Below are 25,024 nucleotides of genomic sequence, written 5' to 3' on the forward strand. Positions count from 1 at the left end.
TGACTCACAGGAAACGTGTTCAGAAGGAGCATAATGTACAATTGAGCTCTCTCAAAGCACCCTACAAGACAGTGTTATTACCTAAAAAGTGCTTATGCTTTTTATACTCAGATTTTCCTTCTCTGTTGTGCTTCAGGAGGTGGTGGTGTTTCAGTGGGAGAATTCTCGTCTTCCATGCAGGAAGCCCAGATTCGACTCCCAGCCAATATACCTCAAGCTCGTCCACCACCTGTGTGTCAGAGGAGGCTTGCACATTGCTGTGACGCTGAACAGGTTTCTGTGGAGCTTCCAGAGTAAGATGGACTAGGAAGAAAGACCTGGGGATATACTTCCAAAAAACAGCCAATGAAAACAGTATAGATCAAACACGGGGATGGTGCAGGACCAGGCAGTGTTTCATTTCATTCCGCTGTGTGTAGTGTCACTGTGAGTCATTGGTGACTGGACAGCAGCTAACAGTACCAGCTGTACTTAAATGCTGCTCACAGGGATCAGAATGGATGAGAATGCTAATGTGGTCTTTGCAATATACAAGAGGGTATGTCTCTTCCCAGTGGCTGGTGCACACTTAAGGGTCTCCTCAGCATCAGATTTCCCCCTCCCGAAGGAGGGCAAAGCTGTAGTCCTTGGCGCGAAGAGGCATGGCACACTTTTGCGACTTGGGATTTGCTGAGTTCAAATTGTTCGCTCCTTTGGGTACCTAATTAGATCTACGAATCTGCACTATGAGGGCCTTGTGTTCCTGCTCCTCCTCCATCATGCCAGGGAAGGAAGGAACTCAGAGAAATGAAAGGCCAGCCATCTTTGTATACCCAAAGTGTCTCACAGCTGACAGAATCTGAAAAACATTGTGGAATTGCTCCACATTGTAACTTCTTACTATTGTTCAACAGATTTAAATCATTAAATTGGAGAATTTAATTTAAAATCAATAGTTATTATCTTAATTTACTAAGCTACTTGTGAAGTGATACATATACAAATGACTCAATGTTTGTTTAATCATGAGATCATATTCAAAGTTATGCCCAAATTCCTATGGCTCTGAGCTTCTTGCTAAATGGCAGCAGCTAAGCCCACCTTAAAATTTTCCTTTTATTTGTGGATGATCCCTAAGGAATCTTTTGGCCACAGGAAGTATACAGTCTTCATTCTCCATTTTCTTTTTCTGCAGTAAATCTTGTGGTTGCAGTCTACCAAACAGACTGTTGAAGAAACCTTCCTGTCACCACTATAGATAGTGCCCTTCCCAGGAAGCCAGTGGCCTTGGCACCCCAGGCTTCTGGTTCTCCCAAGTTGCTGCTTTTCCAGTGTCAGTGTCTCCAGGAGCTATGGGGAGGCTGGCCTTCTTCCCAACTCTGTGCCACATCTTGTCATTTGGCTCCTGAAGCAGGATTGCCTGTGTCTAGAGTCTCACATACATCACACCTCAACATAAAGAAAACAAAAATCTTTACCACTGGACCAATAAGCAACATCATGATAAATGGAGAAAAGATTGAAGTTGTCAAGGATTTCATTTTACTTGAATCTACAATCAACACCCATGGAAGCAGCAGTCAAGAAATCAAAAGACGCATTGCATTGGGAAAATCTGCTGCAAAAGATCTCTAAAGTGTTGAAAAGCAAAGACACCACCTTGAAGGTTAATGTGCGCCTGACCCAAGCCACGGTGTTTTCAATTGCCTCATATTCATGGGAAAGCTGGACAATGAATAACGAAAACTGAAGAAGAACTGATGGCTTTGAATTATGGTGTTGGTGAAGAATGTTGACTATACCATGGCCTGCCAAAAGAACAAACAAATCTATCCTGGAAGAACGCAACTGGAATGCTCCTTTGAAGCAAGGATGGTGAGACTATGTCTCACATACTTTGGACATGTTAACAAGAAGGATCGATCCCTAGAGAAGGACATCATGGTAGAGGGTCAGGGGAAGAAAGAAAGGTCCTCAACAAGATGGATTGACACAGTGACTGCAACAATGGGCTCAAGCATAACAATTGTGAGGATGGCGCAGGACCAGCAGTGTTTTGTTCTGTTGTGCATAGGGTCGCTATGAGTTGGAACCAACTTGATGGCACCTAACAACAACAACAGAGTCTCACAAAGTCTTTCAAAAAATACCTCCTGTCTTAGGTATCTAGTGCTGCCATAACAGAAACGCCACAAGTGGATGGCTTTAACAAACAGAAATTTATCTTCTCACAGTTTAGGAGGCTAGAAGTTGGAAATTCAGAGCACTGGCTCTAGGGGAAGGCTTTCTTTGTCTGCTCTGGGGGAAGGTCCTTGATCCCTCAGCTTCTGTTTCCTGGTTCCTTGGAGATCTTCAGTGGCCTGGCATATCATGGCTTGCTTAAATTGCTCCTTTTATATCTTGGAAGAGATTGACTTAAGACATATTCTACACAAACCCTACCTTATTAACATAATAAAGACAACCCATTCTCAAATGGGGTTATAATCACAGGCATAGAGGTTAGGATTTACAGCACATATTCTTTGGAGGACACAATTCAATCTGTAACACTTCCTTTAGCTCGTGACCCTTACTCCTCCCCTTGGAGAAAACTCAAATCTGGCCCCAAGGGGAGTGGAGGACAAAAGCCATGCCATCCTTCTACTTTCCTCTTCATCTCCTTTCTAAAGGGTCCTCTGCACATTCCTCCTTCAGTCACACACACAAAAAAAACCAGTTGCCATGGAGCCGAACTCAACTCAGGACGACCCTATGTGTGTCAGAGTGGAACTGTGCTCCATTGCATTTTCAATGGCTGATTTTTTGGAAGTAGATTGCCAGGCCTTTCTTCCAAGGTTCCCCTGGTTGGACTCAAACTGCCAACCTTTTGGTTAGCAACCTAGTGTTTAACCATTTGCAATAAGCTCAAGGCATATCCACAGATACCCAAAGAACCACATGGGGAAAAAGAGTGGTAGTTATTCCTTTTCCTTTTTTCACCAGTAGCATCAGAGTCTCAACCCCTGCCTGCCCAGACACCCTTTACATGCAAGCGCACACACACACAGCCCACAGGCATAAAAACCAAACCAAACCCAGTGCCGTCGAGTCGGTTCCAACTCATAGCGACCCTATAGGACAGAGTAGAACTGCCCCATGGAGTTTCCAAGGAGCGCCTGGCGGATTCAAACTGCTGACCCTTTGGTTAGCAGCCGTAGCACTTAACCACTACGCCACCAGGGTTTCCAGAGCCCACAGGTATATGTATATGCAAATTAACATATTCATATGTATGTATTATATATGTACACATATGCACATACAAGGAGCCAAAAGGTCAAATATCAAGGTTTTAATAATGGCTACTCCTGGACTCCTGGACCCTGAGTGTCTGAGTGGTTCTTATTTTTGTCTGCTGACATATCCACTTGCTCTGCTTTTGTTGTTGTTGTTGTTGCTGCTGCTGTTGTCGTTTTACCTAAAATAAACATTTCATGCTTTTATTTTCCAAAAATCACTTCAGATATTAACAGTTGGCTAAAAACTGGAAACCCTCCAATTCATTTTGGTCTTCCTGTAAGATACATCCAACCATTCCGAAACTATTAGTTATCGGCTTTGTGTCTCAACCTGACACAGAAGCTGGTGAGAGCTAGCGTCTGCCCCCTGACTGTGTGCCAGGCACGGTGCCAAGCGCTTTACATGCATCGCACCCCTAATCCTCTTCTGAACCCAGGGTGTGCACTGTAATTCCCACTTCGCCGGTGAGGAAATAGCGACTTAGAGCAGATAAAAGCTAGAGCGCAGCACATGATTGATGCCAGATGAGACAAGCAGAGACCCAAGTTCTGCAGGAGCCCAGGGGCCCACAGCCCTGCCTGCAGGGAGGGAGGTCTGTTCAAGGCACTAGTTTGGGGGCTCCCTCAGACACTGGCTGGCTGGATTCCCCTTGCTCAGGGAAACATCCTCCGTCTTACATGGACTCCAGCATCCTGGAGGTAACCGAGAAGGGCTGGGCCCCTTTCTGGAGCCTTGCCCACCCCACCCTCAGGCCTCTTGAAGCGTCAGGAAAGCCCAGCCAGCCCATGTTCAGAGTGGCTGTGGTTCTGCCACACCCACCCCACCCTACCTCCTGCAAGAGCTTAAGTCAACAGGCACAGAAAATCAGACAGGCCATCTTGGGAGAGGGAAAAAGGAAAAAAAAAAAACACTGCAGCTGCTGTCTAATTGCCATTCTAAATAGCTAGAACCTTTTCAGGGGCAGAAATGAATTAAATCAGCCTTTTTTCCCCCGAAGGGTGGAGTATTGACTCCACCCAAGTCACACCCTAGTTGCAGCTATTTATAATATCTAAATGCCAAGTGAAACCTGCCAGGGTACAACAGAAGGGTAGACAAGGCAAAGGTCCAGCAAACCCCATTATCCCCGTGAGCAGACACAACCCAGGCCCCGAGAGGACCCTCAGCAGAGGTGGGAGGGGAAACTGAGTGCCTCCTCCGGCTCTTCTGCCCAAGTGGATGCTTCTCTCTTAGGTTCCACAGTGCAGGGCAGGTGCTAGGCAGGGGTCGGCTGTACCTGTTGGATTGGGAGCAGCCACCAGAGTCCGAGAGAGCTCCCACCGTAGCAGGTCAGAGCAGATGGGCCAATGGTGGGTTTTGGAGTTGTCAGTTTGGGTGATTTTGGGGGCCTCAGGTCCAAGGCCATGTAGAAGCTGGGTCACTTTGGAACGCGATGGTTCAGAGCATAGAGACAAAGATGTAGGGGCAAATCCCAGTTTTCCCTCTCAGCAGTTGCACTTTATGCCTATTTTAAACTCTCCTTGGGGTCTCGGCTTCCATATTTGTGAAATGCAGAAGGCAATTAAACTAGCCCATGGGATTTTTGAGAACACTGAAGAGACAGCATTTAGTGTAGTACCACAGCCTTGAAACAGCAGCTGTTACTATTGGACTTTGTGCCCAGACCAAAATGCCTCTCTGTTGGCCACTGCCGGCCCCAGTGGGCAAACACAGGCTCCTCTCATCCTGGAAGATAGAAGGGGCTTGGAGACAGATCACATCACGCTTGTCATTTCCTGCTGCTGGCGTGCCATGGCCGTGGCAGAAGGAAAGGCAGCCTTGAACTAACTAACAGGTTATCTAAAATACCAGTTACTAGTACCTTACTGGGCAGTTCTGTTACCAGAATGATGTTCCTGCCTCTTACTGCTCAAGAATGAGCAGGTAAGGCATGTAGAGTTTTCCACACAAGCAAAGCTTTACTGAAGAGGCTTGCAAGCGGAGACGAGTAGGGCCTACAGCAACACTTACCCTCTTCTCACAGAACAAAAGAGGGGCCTGGGTTTTTACAAGTTCTTGGGCGGGAAAAGATTCATGTTTATTCATAGACACAGGTGAGGATATGTTATCTAAGGTGCAGTGCGCAGCAGCTTTCCAACATGGCTCCTGTCCCGGAGGCCTCTGGGTTTTGTAGCAGGACTTATTATGGGGTGTTGCACTTGCGCAGTCTCTCGCTCGCCAGGTTCGATTCCCTGGCTGGGGCTGCAGCCCCTCACTGCCCGTGGTGGAAAGTCACACAGCGGTCATAGGTGGATGTTCTGCACGTGTCCCTGGGCCTGGTTTTCTCCAGCTGCTTCTGAAAGGCAACTTTAAAGAAGTTTGCGGGCTATTTTTAGATACCCTGCCCCATTGTTCTGGAGAATGGCTTTGTTTCTGCCCTTGGCCTATTGTTATTTGTTTGCAGATTTGGGGGCCCCTGCTAACCAAGAGGTCGGCAGTTCTAATCCGCTAGGTGCTCTTTGGAAACTCTATGGTACAGTTCTACTCTGTCCTATAGGGTCGCTGTGAGTCGGAGCTAACTTGACGGCAGTGGGTTTTTGGTTTTTTTCTGTTCTTTTAGTTCTTTTTTAGTTCTACTCTGTCCTGTAGGGTTGCAATGAGTTGGAATCCACTCAACAGCCACAGGTTTATTTGTTTGTTTTTAATTGTCAGTGGGAGCCCTGGTAGCACAGTGGCTAAGAGCTACAGCATTCTATGGCTGCTAACCAAAAAGGTTAGCAGTTCAAATCCACCAGCTGCTCCTTGGAAACCATATGGGGCAGTCCTACTCTGTCCTATAGGGGCTCTATGAGTCGGAATCGACCTGACAGCAATGGGTTTAGTTGACATTTAGTCAGTTCCAACTCATGGTGCCCCTATATGTTTTAAAGTAGAACTGCTCCGCAGGGTTTTCAATCCTTGGAAACTCAATTGGGCAGCTCTACTCTGTCCTACGGGGTCACTATGAGTCGGAATCCACTCGATGGCAGTGGGTTTGGTTTTTTTTTTTTGGTGACCTTTAGGAAGTAGATGGCCAGGCCTATCTTACCAAGTGCCTCTGAGTGGACGCAAACGACCAACCTTTTGGTTAGTAGCTAAGCGTTTAACCAGTTGTGCCATCCAGCGACCATTTGAAATAAAACCCACTGCCGATAGGCCCCCGATAAAATCAATTTAGCAGCTGGTGCTCACGCTGCTCTAGCTCAGCTGGTCAACCAGTGAGTTAGCAGCCACTCTCCTAACCCCTCACCCTCACCTCATGCTCGTTTTGTTTTAAATATTGTTGCTAATTAGAGCCCTGGTGGTGCAGTGGTTAAGGGCTACCGCTGCTAACCAGAAGGTCGACAGTCTGAATCCACTAGCTGCTCCTTGGAAACCCTATGGGGCACTTCGATTCTGTCCTACAGGGTCACCATGAGCTGGAATCAGCTTGACAGCAACAGGTTTGGGTTTTTTGGGTTTGTTGTTAGTAGCTGTTGAGTCAGCTCCAACTCATGGTAATTCCATGTACAACAGAAGGAGACATTGCCCGGTCCTGCACCATCTTCGTGATCATTGGTAGGTTTCGGTTCATTGTTGTCAATCCATCTCATTGAGAGTTTCCCTCACCTTTGCTGGCCCTCCACTTTGCCAAATATGATATCCTTCTCCAGCAATCAGTCTCTCCTGATAATGTGTCCAAAATAAGCAGGTCAACATTTCAGACAATATTCTGTGATCCATAAGGTTTTTACCGGCTAATTTTTGGAAGTAAATCATCAGGCCTTTCTTCCCAGTCTGTCTGGTTTTCCCTAGTTGCTCCCAAAACCAAAGCTCATTCCCTGCTGAAATCCTTCTCTCCTATCTCTGCTCAGCTCCATCCTCCCTTTCTCCAGGGAAACTTTCCTGACCCCTAGACCACATTGGGAGCCCTGGTGGCACAGAGGTTAAGAGCTATGGCTGCTAAACAAAAGGTCAGCAGTTCAAATCCACCAGCCACTCCTTGGAAACCTTTTGGGGCAGTGTTACTCTGTCTTATAGGGTTACTGTGAGTCAGAATCGACTCAAAAGCACACAACGACAGACAACCCTGGAATATCTTTCAGAGCTTTGAAAGCAGCTCTTCCTGTAGAAATATAATACAGGCCACATACGTCATTCTAAGTTTTCTAGTCGCCACATGAATAAAAGTAAAACTAAACAGGTGAAATTCATTTTAATAATATTTTATTTAACCTAACATATGAAAGTAAACCCTGGTGGGGTAGTGGTTAAATGCTACGGCTGCTAACCAAGAGGTCGGCAGTTTAAATCCGCCAGGTGCTCCTTGGAAACTCTATGGGGCAGTTCTACTCTGTCCTCTAGGGTCGCTGTGAGTCGGAATCGACTTGACGGCAGTGGTTGGGTTTAATATACGAAAATATTACTTCAAAATGTGATCAGTATAAAAATTATTAAGACAGTCGCATTCTTTTTTTTGTACTCTCTTCAAAATCTGGTGTGTATTTTACACACAAAATCAATTCAGAATAGTCACATGTGCTCGGTAGCCATGTGCCCAGTGGCTACCATGTTGGATAGCACTGATCTAGAGAATTTACTTGTTTTGCTATTGTCTTGTTTGGGAGTCTCCAGCTTGAGTCTTTGATGCTCCCTGTTTTGGGGTTCTGACATATGTAGGGGTGACTGGAGAGGTGGTGGGGGCAGCACTCTATTTGCAGCTAGTTTGAGGAGCTTCCAGGAGGGAATTCCATCTGAGAGACGGAATGCCAGATGGGACAAGTGGGATCCAGGCGCACAGCATCACAATGTGCTCCTCTCCGGTCTTCTTCTAATCGTTTGGGTATTAGACTTGGGGTGGAGGATAGGCGATGGGTACTGTGAATAAGACATGAAAAGTCATTTCCCCCTAAAGATCCGTAGAGCATTGGTTGTTAGTTTCTTAGCACTGCTGTATCAGAAATGCCAGAGGCATGTGGCTTTAATGAACAGAAATGCATCTTCTCACAGCTTAGGAGGCTGGAAGTCTGAATTTAGGGCCCCAGAATTAGGAGATGGCTTTCTTTCTGTCAACTCTGGGGAGGAAATCCTTGTCTCAGCTTCTCTAGCCCCAGTATTCCTTGATTCCTTAGTCATTTCCACACGACATCTATCTTTCCCATTTGTGCCTAATGTGCTTTTTTACTATCTCAAAAGTGGTCATGTTTAAGACACACCCTACACTGATATGATCTCAGTAACATGACAAAGAAAACCCTATTCCCAAAGAGGATTACATCCACAGGTATGGGGGATAGGATTCTAGCATGTATTTGGTGGGGAGGGGGTGCACAATTCAAGCCATAACAGGTATATAACAGCACTGCTTTGTAACCCCTCTATCAGGGTACCAAAACAAACCAAACCCATTGCCATCCAGTTGATTCCAACTCATAGCAATCCTAGAGAGATGATGTCAACTCCCTCTAAGCTGCATTGTGACGAATCATTTTGTGTGGCTTTTTTTGCTGTGGTCTTGTAATTCTTACCCAACTGCTGACATGGGACTGTGCAAATAAGGTAATCATGGCCAACCAAGAGGATGGGTCAGTTTTGCCATCCTGCTAGGCTTAAAATGAGCCATCCCAGAGGGCGGAAGGGAGGAATCTTACTACCATCAAGGAAGAAGAGCCAGGAGCAGAGTACGTCCTTTGGACTCGGGATCTCTGAGCTAAGAATCTCCTGGAACCAGGAGACTGAGAGAGAGAGAAAGAGCTGTAACACTGAAGACAGCAAGAAGCAACAGCAGAGAAATGACAGCAGGAGACCAGCAGAAGAGACTGGCAGGAGATGTCATGGTGGGCTTCTGGCCCACAGAGAGAGAAAGCTGAGTGCCTTTGGGCAGGAGGCTTACTGGAGGAGAAGGATGCCTCTGGGCACTTGGTGGAGCTAGGTTTGCCAACCCCACAGAGCTAGAGCTGAGCGCCTTCCACAGAGGCTCACTGGCAGGAGTGAGGTGCCTCGGGGCACTTATCAGCAGAACTACATGAGCTTTGTAAGGCTTGCTTGAGCAGGGCAGAGGCTAAGGGGTCAGAGAGAGGTGTGGCGGTAGGTACGGCTGAGTAGAAGCTGTCCTGATGGAAGAACTACATCTTGAGAGCTTTCTAAACCTGAACTGTAACCTGCTACTTCCCTTATAAACTCCATACACACGGGTATTGTCTTTGAGTTCCGTGTAGCTGTTGCAGTGAATCATCGAACTCAGCAGAGAAGCAGAGAGTGCCATGGGAGGGAGGGCTGGTGACAGAATTGGTAAAGACGGTGGAGAGACGAAGCACGTCTGACCTCCACCTCATAGGAATCAGCCTTGGGCAGTTGATCTTGATTCTCCTTCCCCCTTGTGAAGTTAAAGCAGGTCAGATGCCACGGCCATGCCATTTTTACAAAGCTCTCACAGCCTGGAGTGAAACTTTCCATTGGGTCCAGGCTGTCATCATTGAGGAATAAAAGGAGCCTTCCAGGGAAGCAATCTGATGAAGCAGAAAAAGAATGGAAGGGGTGAATCGTGGGACCACCAGCTGTAGGAACATTGGCAGCGTCTTCATGCAGCCTCAGAAAACTGGAAAGGCTTCTTTGGCTTCCAGCGTGTCTGCAACATTTTTGTGTTTGTGGCCTTTGAAGGATTGGCGGGCCTCTGCAAATGAGAAATAGTTTCCAAACACATCACATGAAAAATATTTTCTTTTCATGCTCTGAGAACCTGAGCTTATTTAGGTCTGATCCTACCAGCGAACATAGAGAAAGAGGCTTTCTGACTGGTGAGGGGCTTGTGGTAGCAGCCACAATCATCCCCATTAAATCACAGGACTGATTCCGCCTTGTGCAGAGAATTCTGGAACCTTCTGGTAAACCCAATAAGGGTCCAAGATGTGACTTTGTGGCTGCCGTCAGTTCTTAAGCCATGGGTGACCCATGGTTTCACACATGCCCCACCCTGCTACAGCGGCTGGTACCATTTCTGGCCTAGCCCTGGAGTTGCCCCAAGCCTAGAATTGACCTAGCTTTGCCAGGCATTCATTCCTCTGTGCTGACTGCCCATCATGCACAGACTACCAATGAAATTACTGTATGGATTTAGAATCTTGGTGGTAAGAGAAATCACCACTTCCATTCTCAGAGAATCTACAGGAATAGCCTAAACCAAACGGACATCTTCTGGCAAACATGGCTTTAGCGCAGACCTGCCCTCAGGGAGGCACGATTTTCCCTGGAAACTGGGCCTTCCTGATTTTGTCTAGACTTCTCTAATGCCTAGTCCCTGAGTGGTACAAACTGTTAACATGCTGAAGTGCTAACTAAAGGTTGGAGATTCGAGTCCACCAAAAGTTACCTCAGAAGAAAGACCTAGTGAAAACTCTATGGAGTACAGTTCTGCTCACACGGGGTCGTCATGAGTCAGAATTAAATTGACAGCAACTTTTTTTTTTTTTTTTTGGTTTCTTATGCACATCCAAAAGATACCACGTGGACACCCTGTCCTAGAAGGTATAATTTGAGCCAAGACCTGAATGAAGATGTAATTTCCCAGAGAAAAAGAATTTCTTATCTTCTTAACACCATACAATTTTAAAAATTAAAATTCTCGGGAAATGAGGTTCTTCTGATAACTGAACTTATCTGGTTAACAGGAAAATGTTTTTATTTTAACCAATGATGCTGAAAATCTCTGTCTCATGGCCCAGTGCCTGGACCTGCTTTTAATCGTTCAGAACCCTGCCAGGCTGCAGGGCATTGTAAATCCAGATGGCATAGAGGGTACACGTAGAAAACGCAGAAGCCACCGCATCAACCCCGGCTCCAGGTCTGCCACTGGAACCCATGCTGGCATTTTGTTTCTCTGTGGTTTTAACCAGATCCTTTATATGAGCTCACTTGGTTGTACTGTATCCTCTTTCCCTAAAATCTAAGCATAAAAAATCAATTTGAGGGCTCCACTTGAGGAGTGTCTCTAGTTAGAGCAAAATGTTTCTGGCTCACACTTAGCGCCTGACCACATTTTGACTACGGGATGACTTTAGCTTTCACTTGGCAAGAACATTTCCATTTGGCTTCTCATGAAGTCATAGAAATTCTAGATATTTCTGTAGTGCATGATTGCCTGGCTTATTTATAAGAACCATCCATTGGGCTGAGCTGTTCTTGTGTCTGGAGCCACTTGTATTATTACAGTTATGAAATGTTTATTTTCTTAGATCAGCTTAACCTGATAAGGCACTTTTGAGCCATTAAGAATCTTGTAAGTCAAAATCGTTTAGCTAGGGGATGACTCTTCTGGTGGGGGCAAAAGCAGATGAATTAATGGGTTTTAACGTTAAATGGGTGTGACCATCACAAGCTCCTTCAAGAAGTGGTGTTGAAAAGTGGTATAGCTTCATTAGGAAGATCTGCTCTCAGGCAACTTTGTTTCCTCTGGCTCACATCCCAGCTAGGAAATGGAGCCCCAAAGAACCTGGAAAGATGAGGCCACCTCAGCAGACAGAGGGATGAATGTTGAGTGTACCGGAAATACAGGGCCTGTTTGCAACCTGGCTGGGTGCAAGAAGCCCAAAGAAAATATTCTATACTAATAAGGTTTGAACAGGCCATGGATTTAAAACCTAAGAACAAATCCAGCTGAAGGGTAATTTGGCAATGACTATCAAAAATGAGAGGTCCCTGGATGGTGTAAAAGGTTTGCACTTGGCTACTAACCTAAAGGTTGGTGGTTTGAACCCATCTGGTGGCATCATGAAAGAAAGGCCTGGTGATCTGCTGCCATAAAGATTACACCAAGAAAACCCTACAGAGCAATTCTACTCTGTAACACGTGCTGTTGCCATGAGTTGGAATTGTCTCAATGGCAATGGGTTTGTTTTTTTTTTATTTGGATCAAAGATAGTGATTCAGTGGTGGAATTCTCACCTGCCATATGGGAGGCCCAGGTTCGATTCCTCATACACATAGTCACCAGCCATCGCTGGTGGGTCATGTGTTGCTATGATCCTGAGTAGGTTTCAGTGGAACTTCCATACTAAGATGTACTAGGAGGAAAGGCCTGGAGCTCTACTTCTGAAAATCAGTCATTGAAAACCCTATGGATCACTATGGTCCAATCCACAGCTGATCATGGGGATGGCGAAGGACTGGGCAGCGTTTCATCCCATTGTGCATGGGGTCACCATCAGTCAGGGCCTGACTCAGCAGCAGCTAACAACAACAATCAAAAATAGAAGATGCATTTTCACACATTCAGCAAATATTTGAGCCCCTCTTTTTTGTGCTCTAGGTGCTGTTCTAGGCATTGAGGATATAACCGTGAAGAGACAGGCCTGGCCCTCACAGATCTTACTTTCTTGTGGTAGAAACAAATGGATAAGCAAATAAACATGTAAGGAGCTGCCAGAGAACAATAAGTAAGGAGCGCAGTAAGAGAATAGAGAGTAAGAGGTGGATGGAGTAAAGGAACAGTTTACCGTGTTAGGAGGTCAGCCTTTCTGAGGAGTAATATTTGAGCCAAGACCTGAGTGAAGTAAGGGAACAACCAAGTGACTATCTGGAGAGAAGCTTCCAAAGCAGAGGGAGCAGTAAGTGCAAATGTCCTGAGAAGGGAACATGTTGGTTTCAGAGAGCCAGGAGCCAGGGTGTCTGGGGAGTAGTCAGCCAAGATGAGAGGTAATAATCAGGGTCAGAGAGAGAAGAGGAACAGGAGCATATCTTATAGAGGCTTTCACCAGACTGCAAACTGTCCCCCAATATACATTCTCCCCTTCTTCCTCTTAGTAATAAAATCCCTACCATCTTTGCTGGGCTCATGGGCTAGGGACCATATCTCCTGCCTCTTGTGCAGTTGGGTGTAGCTATGTCACTAAGTTCTTGCCAATGTTATGTGAATGAAAATGATTTCTGCTACCTCTTGTGCTCCTAAAATGTATGGGCAGTGCTCCCTTCTCTTTTTTTCCCTTCTCACAGGTGGAACAAAGACCTAGGGTGATCCATGTGGACAAGGGGAAGATCCCAGGGCAGAAGTTCTTATTAAAGTGTGGTCCCTGGACCTGCAGCATCAGCATCACCTGGAAACCTATAGAAATACAAATTATTGGGGCCCACACTCCAGACCTACTGAATCAGGAACTCTGAGGTTTGGGCCCAGAAATCTGTGTTTTAACAAGCCTTCCAGGAGATTCTGATGCAAGCTCAAGTTTGAGAACCACTGCCCTGGAGGAGAGTTTTCTCAACTTTAGCACTATTGGCTTTATGGACTGAGTAAGTCTTTGTTGTGCACTGTAGGATGTTTAGCAGCATCCCTGGCCTCTACCCACTACATGACAATAGCACACTTTCTGGTTGTTACAACTAAAAATGTTCCCATACGTTGCCAAATGTCCCTTGGGGACAATCACCCCTAGATGAGAACCACTGCCCTAGAGGATGAAGGAGCAACAGGACAGAAGAAACCTGGGTCTTTGGTTGGCCTTGTAGAACAGAAAAACTCCCCATCCTAAACTAACCACCTGCTTCTGAACTTGTTAGATGAAAGATAAATAAATTTTTATTTTGTTTGAACAACTGTATTTTGGAATCACTATGCAGAAGCTTAGCTTGCATCCTAACTAATGCCAGTTTTCCAGGCCATGATAAGGACTTAGGACTTTTTTTTTTTTTAGTATAATGGGAAACCATTGGAGGGTTTAAAGCAGGATAGTGGCATGATTTATGATTTTAAAGGATCACTTTATACTCTGGATGCTGTATAAAGACTAGGGAGGCAGAAAAGTTTTTTTTTTTTCCCCGATGGACTAGCTGTAGTACATAAGAGAAAGAAAGGAGTCAACCAAGCACCTGAGTAAAAGGTGGTGCCATTGACTAAAATGGAGAACCACAGGGGAAGAGATGGTTTGAAGGGATGGGGACTACATGGGTCTCCTAGAGTTGCTGTACCAAATTACTACAAACTAGGTAAATTAACACAACAGAATTTTGTTTTTTCACACTTCTGAAGGCTTTTTGTTGCTGTTGGGTGCCGTTGAGTCGGTTCCAACACATAACGACCCTACGTAAAACAGAACGAAACACTGCCCGGTTCTGCACCATCCTCACAATCATTGCTATGTTTGAGCCCATTGTTGCAGCCACTGTGTCAATCCATCTCGTTGAGGGTCTTCCTTTTTTTTGGCTGACCCTCTACTTTACCAAGCATGATGTTCTTCTCCAGGGATTGTCCCTCCTGTTAACATGTCCAAAGCATGTGAGATGAAGTCTTGCCATACTCACGTCTAAGGAGCATTCTGAGCGTACTTCTCCCAAGACAGACTTGTTCATTCTTCTGGCAATCCATGGTATATTCAGTATTCTTCACCAGCACCATAATTCAAAGGCATCTGAAGGCTAGGAGTCTAAAATCAAGATGTTGGCAGAACCATGATCTCTCTGAAGGATTAGGAGTGGGATCCTTCCTTCTATCTTCCAACTTCAAGTAACTCAGGCATTCCTTAGTTTTTGGAAGCATAACTCCAATCTCTGCCTCTGTCTTCACATGTCCATTTTCCCTTTGTGTCTCTGTCTGTCTTTTCTTTTTCATAAGGACATCACTCATATTGAATTAGGACCCACCCTACTCCAGCATGATCTCATGTTAACTTAATTCATAACATCATTAAAGACCTTATTTCCAAACAAGGTCATATTCACAGTACCAGGGGCTAGAACCTCAACATACTTTTTGAGGAACACAACTCAACCCATAACAAAAATTCAGTTTATTCTCTTTGCTACAGCACTTTTACTGCTGGGAGTTTATCTTTCAGATACACTTACACAAATTCACTAAAGTATACATACAAATATTCTCATGGCTATGGACCTAAATGTCCATCAATGTGGGCCTCATTCAATAAATTGTGAGATTATTGTGAAAGGATGTCAAGAAGAATAAAGTAGAAATGTATGCTGCAGTGGTCAACAATACAGGCTCTTAAGTCCAGCTGCCTGTGTTTATATCTTTCTGGCTCAATCTTCATGAGCTGTGTGACCTTGGGCAATATTACCTCTTTAGACTGTTTCATCAACTGAAAAATAAGGGTAATGATGGTACCTCTCTAAATAACTGTACCTAGTGTTTTTCAATATTTGGCTCATTCAAAATAAGTACTTTATAAATGTTAATATTATTGTAGTCATCATCTATATGTCCTGATATAAAAATATTTCCAAGATTTTAATTTTTAAAAAGAATGAGCATAAATGTTGTGATTCATGTAAATATATGTCTATCTACAAAAACATACACATTTTTTGTAAGATGTATACCAAATTTCGGAAGAAAAGAAACTGATCAAAGCAATTACCTTTGGGTAGTAGGACACGGGCTGAGGGGTCTTAGGAGGTCTTTGTTTTTATATGTTTCTGTTGTGTGTTTAAATTTTTGTCACATTTATGTGTGGTGTAAGGTCTAAAATTAAGGCCCAGTATTACACACTGCCTTGACATCTGGGGGAAACGGGAAGGGCCTGGAATGGCCTCACCACAAGTTCCTCTCCCAATTCTGTTCCTTCATATAAGATCCCCTAGCCAAACAACCCTCCTTATTAAGAGGACCAGGTACAGTTCCTGCTTATCCCTGAGTGGTAGGTTTTAGTTCCCTACCAGGCCGTAGACTTGTTCAAATAAGGAAACCACATCCTCTCGTGGGAACCAGGGGGCACCCCACACTTTTGATACTACAAAGCCCACCTTTCCTAGCCCCTGATTGTTCACTCAGTTTCCGACTGCAATCTCCATGTGACCCTGCATGGTGTACAGTGTCCTCCTCCCCCAGACTGTAAGTATATGTGACGAATAAGCTGCTGTTGGGCTTATCTGTCCAGTGTTGGGTGACCTGTGCCCAACCATTCCCAAAGCCCTAACGTGTGAATTCTTCTCTCATCAACAGAGTGAATATGTGATTAAAACAGTATGTAAGATATGAAAAAAAAAGTTTTTTAAAAGATCACATATTGAAAAGGAGGAAATTAGGTTTTTGTTACTGTAGAACTTCTAGCATCCTTACCACATGCTGACATAGTCTTAATCTAAGAGGAGCAAACTGCTTGACATGGTGGGCTTGAGAACACTTTTGGAAGTGCTTATCTAGCAGACTCTGGTTAATCAAACCTTCCTAGGCCAGGAAAGAGTTAAATGCGGATAAGGCTGGCTACCAAAAACAAACAAACAAAAAAACCCATTGCCACGGAGTCAATTCCAACTCATGATGACCCTATAGGACAGAGTAGAACTGCCCCATAGGGTTTCCAAGGAGCTGCTGGTGAATTTGAACTGTCGACCTTTTGACCTTTTAGCAGCTGAGCTCTTAACCACTGCATCACCAGGGCTACAGCCACAGAAAAATCTGTTCCATGGAGTTTTCTGAATTCAGACTGCTCCTTCCACACACAGTTAAATGCTCCTTAAGTTATGACAGCTCTTTCAGGCAAATTTAAGACTAGCCCCTAAGCAATTAATTCCTAAGAAAAGCCCCCAAAGCAGTCTTGGTCTTTCATGGTTTATACATTCCTTTGTGGATGAATTACCTGCAAATTCCTCAGGAGCCGGAAGAGGGGAATTTGTGCTCTGCCACACTGCAGTATACGTTCACCCTTCTGCACCCCATTTCCCCACGTGTCCTTAGACAGTGTTATGGATTAAATTGTGTTCCCCAAAAAGATATGTTGAAGTCCTTGCTCCTGGTATCTGTGAATATGACCCTGTTTGGAAATAGGGTCTTGAAGATGTTATCAGTTAACATGCAGTCATACCAGCGTATGATGGGTACTAATCCAACTAAATGATGTCCTTATAAAATAGGAGAAGAAACAGAGGGAGACAGACAGAAAGAGACGAAAGCTATTTGAGAATGTTTAAAACCACCCACTTTGTGGTACTTTGTTACTGCAGCCCTAGGAAGCTAACATGGAGCCCTGGTGACACAGTGGTTGACAGTTTGGCTGCTAACCAAAAGGTCGGCAGTTTGAATCCACCAGCCACTCCTTGGAAACCCTATGGAGCAGTTCTACCCTGTCCTGTAGGGTTGCTATGAGTTGGAATTGACTCGATGGCAACAGGTTTGGGTTTTTTTTTTTGTTTGTTTGTTTAAGAAGCTAACGTAGGTACTTACCCTGCCCATGCTCCTGGGATTAAGTTATCTGCCTTCCACAGTCTCTCCCAATTTTTCTGCCTTCTTTTTGTTTCTGTGGTTTGGAGCAGATTTTTCTTCTCCCACTCACCTGCCCCTTTTCTGCAGGGGAGAGTTGGTAGTGGTGGTTGTAAATGTTTAAGTCATGGCGATCATCCATTCTTAGTCATCTTTACTATTTATTCAAAAGATCCTCAGGCACACAGAGGTCCTAGTGACCTATCAAAAACCTTGGCAGCTAATTGAGGCCACCCTCCAACCTTTGCTACCCAACCAATAACGATGATCATTCTGCAATTACAATCTGATCAGCAGCCAATTATATCTTTCCTCATTAAGTGAACTAGTATTCCGTCAAAGGGGCTCCTAACAGTGCTCTGGTTTTTAGCTATTATGATAGTAATCACGTTCTACACTCCATGTTCTCACTGTTAAACCGTCTCTAGAATTACTCAGATTTTTAATTACTCAGATTTATACTATGAGGGTGGAGCAGAGATAAGTGGCATAACCCCCTCAAATGTGGAACGTCTTCACAGCAATGGGAGAGAGAAAATAGAACAGAGATTAAGAAAAGAGACTTTTTTCACATTTTGCTAACCTAGGTTTCTCCAATTTTGTACTTGTCCAACTGCACCCCGCCTCCCCGACACCAATGGTTCTTTAACTTTGTCTATCAGAACTCCCTGGAGGGCTTGTCCTGAATTTCGGATTTAGCAGGTTGAGGCAGAGTCCAAGAATTTGTACTTCTGTAACAAGTTTTCAACTGCTGCTGATGCTGTGACCTGGGACCTGTACTTTGCGAAACACTGTCCTACACATCGATTTAGAACCTGACATTTAAAATGGCGTCTCGTTAGAATTAGGTCATCGTTCCAGCTTGCCAACATCAATCAAGATCCTGTCTGTCATTCATTGCATTTGCTTTATGGCATCCACGCATCTGAGAGGCATGTCTCTAAATCCTCACATAGGTCACTGATAAAAATGTAGACTAGTCCTGGCTAAGGACAAAGGCCAGGTAAGGCAATTAAACTCCTAGCCGGCAGGCTGACCTCAATCCATTATCAACCATAGCCGTCCTCAATCCTGATTAAACTATAAAATCACCGGGGGGGCTTAAAAAACAAAATCCAGGCCCACCCAGGTGCGTCTGAGCTAATTAGCCTGGAGTACCCTCAGAGACCCTTTATTTCAGGAAAGAACCTTATTTGGGCTCCTTGTTATACATATCACCCTTATGAAACTGAAGCAGATCTTTTCCTTGCTTTGTATTTTGAAGTCATCAGACATGGTTCCCAAAACTGACTGCAGTTAGAAGATTGGGGATGAACTCTAACCCTGTGACCAGCCATTAGATTGGAACGTCTCCTCATCTCACCCAGCTATCTTCTTTGTAAAACGAGGTGGGAGATAGTGGTTCTAGTATGAAGTAGAAGGTTTCCTCCAGCTTTCCTAATGCAAGATATTTTTGAATCATGCCGAATCTTTAAAGCAGAATTCAGAGGTAAGACAATGCAACTTGTGAAATATTTTATATCACACAGACAATTTGTGGGGTTTAATTTGTACAACGTTTGCTAACATTTGACAGAGAGGTGGGTGATGGGTGAGAGAAAGTCCTTGGTGCCAGCAGTGGTCTTCTGCAGTTTTTAGTCTTCAGTAGTGCACCATTGCCAACCTTCAAAGTCATACTCAATCTATGGATCTGAACTCTACGAATTACTAATCACATATGCTGTACTTGGACGAAGGGCTTCTGCAACATGGCTCGTACATGCATGCCACTGTCCAAATTAAGCAGGTTCCAAAATTAACTGTGGTGGTTTATACAGTTTCGACTTGGGTAAGTCAGAACTATGTTTCCCTTCCCTGATGGTTCTAAGTTAGAACTGGTCCAAAGATATATGAGATTTGGAAGGCAACAGTTACTCCAGGGCCATCTTTCTCTGAAGATTATTGTAGTTAAATGTGGTGACTGGTGGACAAAGAGATGCCTGGTGAGTTCCAGGTTAAGCCCTACTCTCCTCCACTCCATCTCCAGCTATTGTTCCAAGAGAGACCCCAGGCCCACCACCAGACACCTGGCTACAGCTCCACAGAGGCGGTTGCTATACAGCAGCAACTGCTCTACAGACTTCTTACACATCACGTGTAGGCCCAAGTTGGCAGCTGAGTATGTTGTGCTTCTAGATTGACTGGTGACTTCTCTGATTCAAACACCTCCTCTAGACCTTTCACTTCCCCAGCTCCTCACACAACTGTGTTTGGTCTAATTCCTGTAACAAATCCCGGATCCCCTAACACTCAGAGCGGCTCTATCCAGTTCACCAACCAACCAAACACACAAATCCCCAAATGGACATTGTTGTTCTGACTACATGTAGCCCCGAAAAGGGAACCAAACTGAGTGTTCAGCACAGAAGATATTCTTATATATGTTTTATGTAACAATAGTGCACTCCTTGAAGGCTCATAATGTCTAAGTGTAAGAGGCCATAAATGCTTTCAAAAGATAGCCTTCACGTGCACATGCATGTGTACATGTATCTGTGTGTTGAGGGAAGTACAATATTAACTCGTTACCGTCGGGTGACGTTGAGTCAATTTTCGCCTCATAACCACCCCATATGACAGAAGTGAACTGCTCTTGGCTGTAATCTTGTGAGCAGCAGATTGCCAGATCCTCTCATGGAAACTTTGGGTGGGGTTTGACCTGCCAACCTTCCACTTAGCAGCCAAGTATTTAACTGTCGCACCACCACTGGCTCCTTTAAACCAACGAAACTTACTTGGTTTAAAAATTTGCCTCCGAGAGTCCTCACACAGTGATATGAGTTGGCTCTAAGTATCTTTCTTTCCCCTTCTAATTTACCAGCTGAGACTATATCCATGTCATAGCCACAGGTTCTTGTCAACAGTCCACTCTGCCCAGTGCAATCCTGTAACAGCACTCATTGTCACATACAACTGATGTAGCTGGTCTCATTAGTGCTAATATTCACACCCTGTGCAGAAGTGTTGTAACCTAACAAACACTTGGGTAACAAGGGAAACAGACGTGAATAGAGCGCACATGATTTTACTGATGGTTAGGTAATATTCACACTGTGACCTAAAGGTGTTCATGAGGCATTCACTCACTTCTGGGCTGAAAAGCAAAGCTCCAAAGTTCAAATACAATAAAAAGTGTGGGCTTGAATTATTGTTTTATTGCCTTCTTGCTCTTATTTAATGCAGAGCCAATATTCTTAAGTAATGTACTAAGATGTCCAAAACCCAACACTATTAAACATTCAAACAGTAAAATATGATGTGGAAAATTCCCTCAAATGTCAACTCCTCTCAACCATATCTGGTGGAATTAATTACTCAGGACACAGACTACCGGACTTGTCATCTTGCTTTTCATAGAACTGCTAGACTGACACAGGGAACAGAAAAGAATCCCATTTAGGTACTGGGGGCAGCATTTTGTCTCCCTTTGAAATGGCTAAGGAGATTTAGAAAGATTCCAAATATGGCAATCCTTCTTTTTACTCCATGCTGAAGAGAGACCCCACTGCTGATGGAGGTAAAAGAAACTCCTTCTGGAATAGCATCACAGATACTATTATAAAAAGAAAGACCAGAGTGATTCTGTAGTCAAGGAAGGGACAGCTGCCTGTACACTTACTTGCCTCATTAACCCAATCCTTTGTAAGAAAACAATCTGGTCTAAGACTGAAGCTTCATGCAGTGACCAAATGAGACCCAGGCAGCTGCAAGCAGCTGTTTGTTGAAGGCACAGGGTCCTCATCATCCTGAGGGTGGAGGTCACTCTGCTGTGAGTTACGTTCAAAACCTGTGAAAAAGGTGGTTCAGTGGTAGAATGCTCTCCATGTGGGAGACCTGGGTTCAATTCCTGGCCAACTGTACCTCACGTGCAGCCACCACTTGCCTATCAGTGGAGCTTCCAGAGTAAGGCAAACTAGGAAGAAAGGCCTGGTGATCTACTTCCAAAAATCAGGCAGTAAAAACGCTCTGGATCACAACAGTCCAATCCGCCCCTAATCATGGGGACGGCCCAGGACCGGGCAGTGTTTCACCCCCTTGTATGTGGGGTCACCATGAGTTGGGAGCCGACCTGACAGCAGCTAACAATAATAACCAACCTTGGAAAAACTGTAGTCAGCTGCCATACATCTGACTGCAATTTCAGTCTCCCTCTTTTTCAAAGTCCCAGCATTTTTGGCACTGATGAAAATCCTGATGTACCCTGCTCCTTCTGCAAGGAACCAGATTTCCAAGGGGTAGAGACTCACAGGGCCACTTCAGACTGCGTTACGTCTTGCAACAAGCAAAAATAAACACATGACTCTGTAATACGAATATGAAACTACAACAAAGATAGAAGTATCAGACTCCACAACTACTGGCCACAAGCTAGGAATAGCTGGCAGAGTCTACAGAAAATGGTGATTTTCCCATGGAACATTCATCTATCATGATTTTAATCAATACTAAAGGGGTAAGCAAAAATGTATGAAAACACTATTATTATTAAAAAAACAAAAACGAATTTCCTTAAACACTAAGGATAGTGATAAGATTTAAGTTGTCCAATTTAAAGAAATCCCTTTCAGTCCTTCCCAGTGGTCATCTTAGGCTCTGTACATAACAAGAATGGACAAGAGCTAAAGGCACCCTGCCAGTGACGCTGAGAGTCTAGTCCCAAAAACCCTCTTTGGATGAACAAGGTACCCACACGTTCTGCCAGAGGACTCATCTCGATCCCTTTTGGCTTTTGAAATTCCATAGCAGTGTGCATGTTCTTCAGAGTCCCTGGGTGGCACAGATGGTTAAGTGTTCCACTACTAACTGAAAGGTTGGTGGTTCGAACCCACCTAGAGGTGTCTTGTAAGACAGGACTGGAGATCTGCTTCCGAGAGGTCACAGCCATGAAAATCTTATGGAGCAGTTCTGCTCTGCACACATGGGGTCGCCATGAGTTGGAATCAACTTGACAACAACTGGTTTGGTTTTTTGGGTTCATGAGTTCTTTACAAACATGGTGATACTGAAAAAGGAAGCAACAAGGAAACATAAAGGTGCATTTATTCATGTCCATGCCACCTAAATCTACTGAGTACAGATTTCAGGAGCAGAAGAGGGCCAAATCAGAACCTAAAACTACAAAAATAACAGAACATTCACCCTCGTTGAGTCACAAGTTTTAGTTCAGAACAATCTGCGTGCTGGCAAAGCCAGTTTCCTCCCTGAGAAGCACACTTCACGCTTCGTTCTCTTCGCCAGCATCTCCTGTCTCTCTTCGTTAAGGCTTGGACAGTGTGAGGTGGTGGTGCAACCTCCCCTCTGGAGGGGTGCTCTGGGGAGGCACCTCCCCCCTCGTCAGTCACCCGCAGGCTCGGGGTCAGCGGGGGCCGGCTCTGTGCGGCTCAGCCCTGCCGTCTGTCTCCGCAGTTCCTCCACTGTCTGCAGCAGAGCAGACCTCTCCAGCTCTAACGCCAGGATCGCCTGCTTCAGCTTGTTTTCGCTGGTCAGCAGCTTCTCAACTGTGGCTTCAAGACTTTGGATCCTACTATTTGCCACCTAGAGAATAAAAGAAGAAATGAGAACAGAACTGCCCAGTGATAACAAAGCAGGAATCCACTGAACATTTCACCGTCCAGCCTTGGGGCACTTTGGAGCCGTATTTTGGCAGAGCCAAGTGTAGGCATTTACTACCAGTTCTTTTTTTTTTCTTTTTCCAGGCCACACCACACGGGAAGGCTCCATTTCCCAACTTCCCTCGCAGGTAGGCTGGGACAGGCTCTAAAAACACTCCCTGAGATCCTCCAGCATCCCCTTCCCTTGATGTGGCTACTCTGGAAGCCACGTGTGGAGATGGAGCCAAGACCATATGGAAGAATCCTGAGTTCCTGAGTCACCAACTATAGAGAGGAGGCCAAAGAATGTTTCTTGAGGAAGAGGTAGAGCTTCAGGGAGAAAAACTTTTTTTTGTGCTAAACTATTGAGATTTGGAGATTTATTACTAGCCTAGCCTTTTTTGACTATGCACATACCTACATGGGCAAACTGATTTTGCACTGACAGTCAAAATGGCTTCTGTGTGAAGGATGCAGTAGAAACAGTGCTGTTATTGGAAACCCTTTTTTTTTTTTTTTTTAATTTCTTTAGGGTAACAGACATCACGAGAGACATGGGGATTTCCCCCCAAACATGCTAAGAGGTTGACAAGCCTTACCTCAGTGGGAGAAGCAGTATCCTCATTCCCACCCTAGAGATAAGGAGCGAGGTTCTCAGTTTACATCTTCAGTGCCTCCCGTGACTGTTGAGTTGATTTCAACTCATTGTAATTGTCATGGATTGAACTGTGTCCCCCCAAAATGCATCAACTTGGCTAGTCCATGATTCCCAGTACTGTGTGACTGTCCACCATTTTTTCATCTGATGTGATTTTCCTATGTGTTGTAAATTCTACTTCTATGACATTAATGAGGTAGGATTATTGGCAGTTATGTTAATGAGGCAGGGCTCAATCTACAAGATTAGGCTGTGTCTGAAGTCAATCTCTTTTGAGTTATATGAGAGAGAAGTGAATAGAGAGACATGAGGACCTCATACCACCAGGAAACAAGAGCTAGGAGAACAGTGTGCCCTTTGGACCCGGAGTCCCTGTGCTAGGAAGCTTCTGAACCAGGGGAGGATTGATGACAAGGATCCTCCTCCAGAGCTGACAGAGACAGAAAGCCTTCCCCTGGAGCTGACGCCCTGAATTCTGACTTCTAGTCTACTAGACTGTGAAAGAATAAGTTTCTCTCTGTTCAAGCCACCCATTTGTGATATTTCTGTTATAGCAGCACTAGATGACTAAGACAGTAATACTGTAGGACAGAGTAGAACTGCCCCAAAGGTTTTCCAAGAGTAATCTTCACAGAAGCAGACCGTCACATCTTTCTCCCCCAGAGCAGTTGGAGGGTACGATCTGCCAACCTTTTGGTTCACAGCTGAGAGCCTAACCACTGTACCACCAGGGCTCCTTCTCCAGCACCTAGCACACAATTAATGTCACTTAAATAGGCCTTCCAGGTGCTTCTCTCTAGCAGTTATCCCTCCCTCTCCAATCCTCCGGGGCAGGCTTCCCAGACAATGAGTGAGCCGGCTCCAGGGACACTGCTGGGTTCCCTGTGCAAACTACAGGAACTCCAACATGTGTTCTGATGGCCCTGAGGCCTTTCCAGCCTGTCCCTCAGCTCACAGCTGCATTCTGGAGAGCTCAGGTCACTGGGTTCAGTAAGGCACTACTCTGTCTTATAAATCCAGTCCAGATTTTTATATTTCCCCGTTTATTTTAGGCGGGAAAATGGCACATCTATTTTCCTCATTTTCAAAACAAGGGAAACAGTTTTTTGAACAAGACAACACTAGTGCCAGACAGACAATTCGTGACTCAGAGTCTAGCTCTGGCTGTACCAGCAGAACAATCAAAAGAGAACGACTGAGGTCCTCAGAGCATTAGCTTCCAGGCAGCGATGCTCATTCTTGGTCTGTATAGCTAAGCGACACTCTCTGATTCTT

At 44.8% G+C, this 25,024-nt stretch overlaps 1 protein-coding gene across 5 annotated transcripts in view; it reads right to left on the minus strand.

Moving 5' to 3' along the window:
• Positions 1-22,522: 22,522 nt before the first annotated feature.
• TBC1D1 (TBC1 domain family member 1) overlaps positions 22,523-25,024 on the minus strand; it is a 285,823-nt gene continuing 283,321 nt past the window's right edge. For all 5 annotated transcript variants that reach the window (XM_049886361.1, XM_049886362.1, XM_049886364.1 and 2 more), the window contains one exon: positions 22,523-23,035. In XM_049886361.1, coding sequence (XP_049742318.1) covers positions 22,835-23,035 — 201 coding nt within the window. In that variant the 3' untranslated portion in view covers positions 22,523-22,834. The remainder of the gene's footprint in view (positions 23,036-25,024) is intronic.

This window comes from Elephas maximus, chromosome 5 (assembly GCF_024166365.1).
Source record: "Elephas maximus indicus isolate mEleMax1 chromosome 5, mEleMax1 primary haplotype, whole genome shotgun sequence".
In the NCBI taxonomy this organism is placed as follows: Eukaryota; Metazoa; Chordata; class Mammalia; order Proboscidea; family Elephantidae; genus Elephas; species Elephas maximus.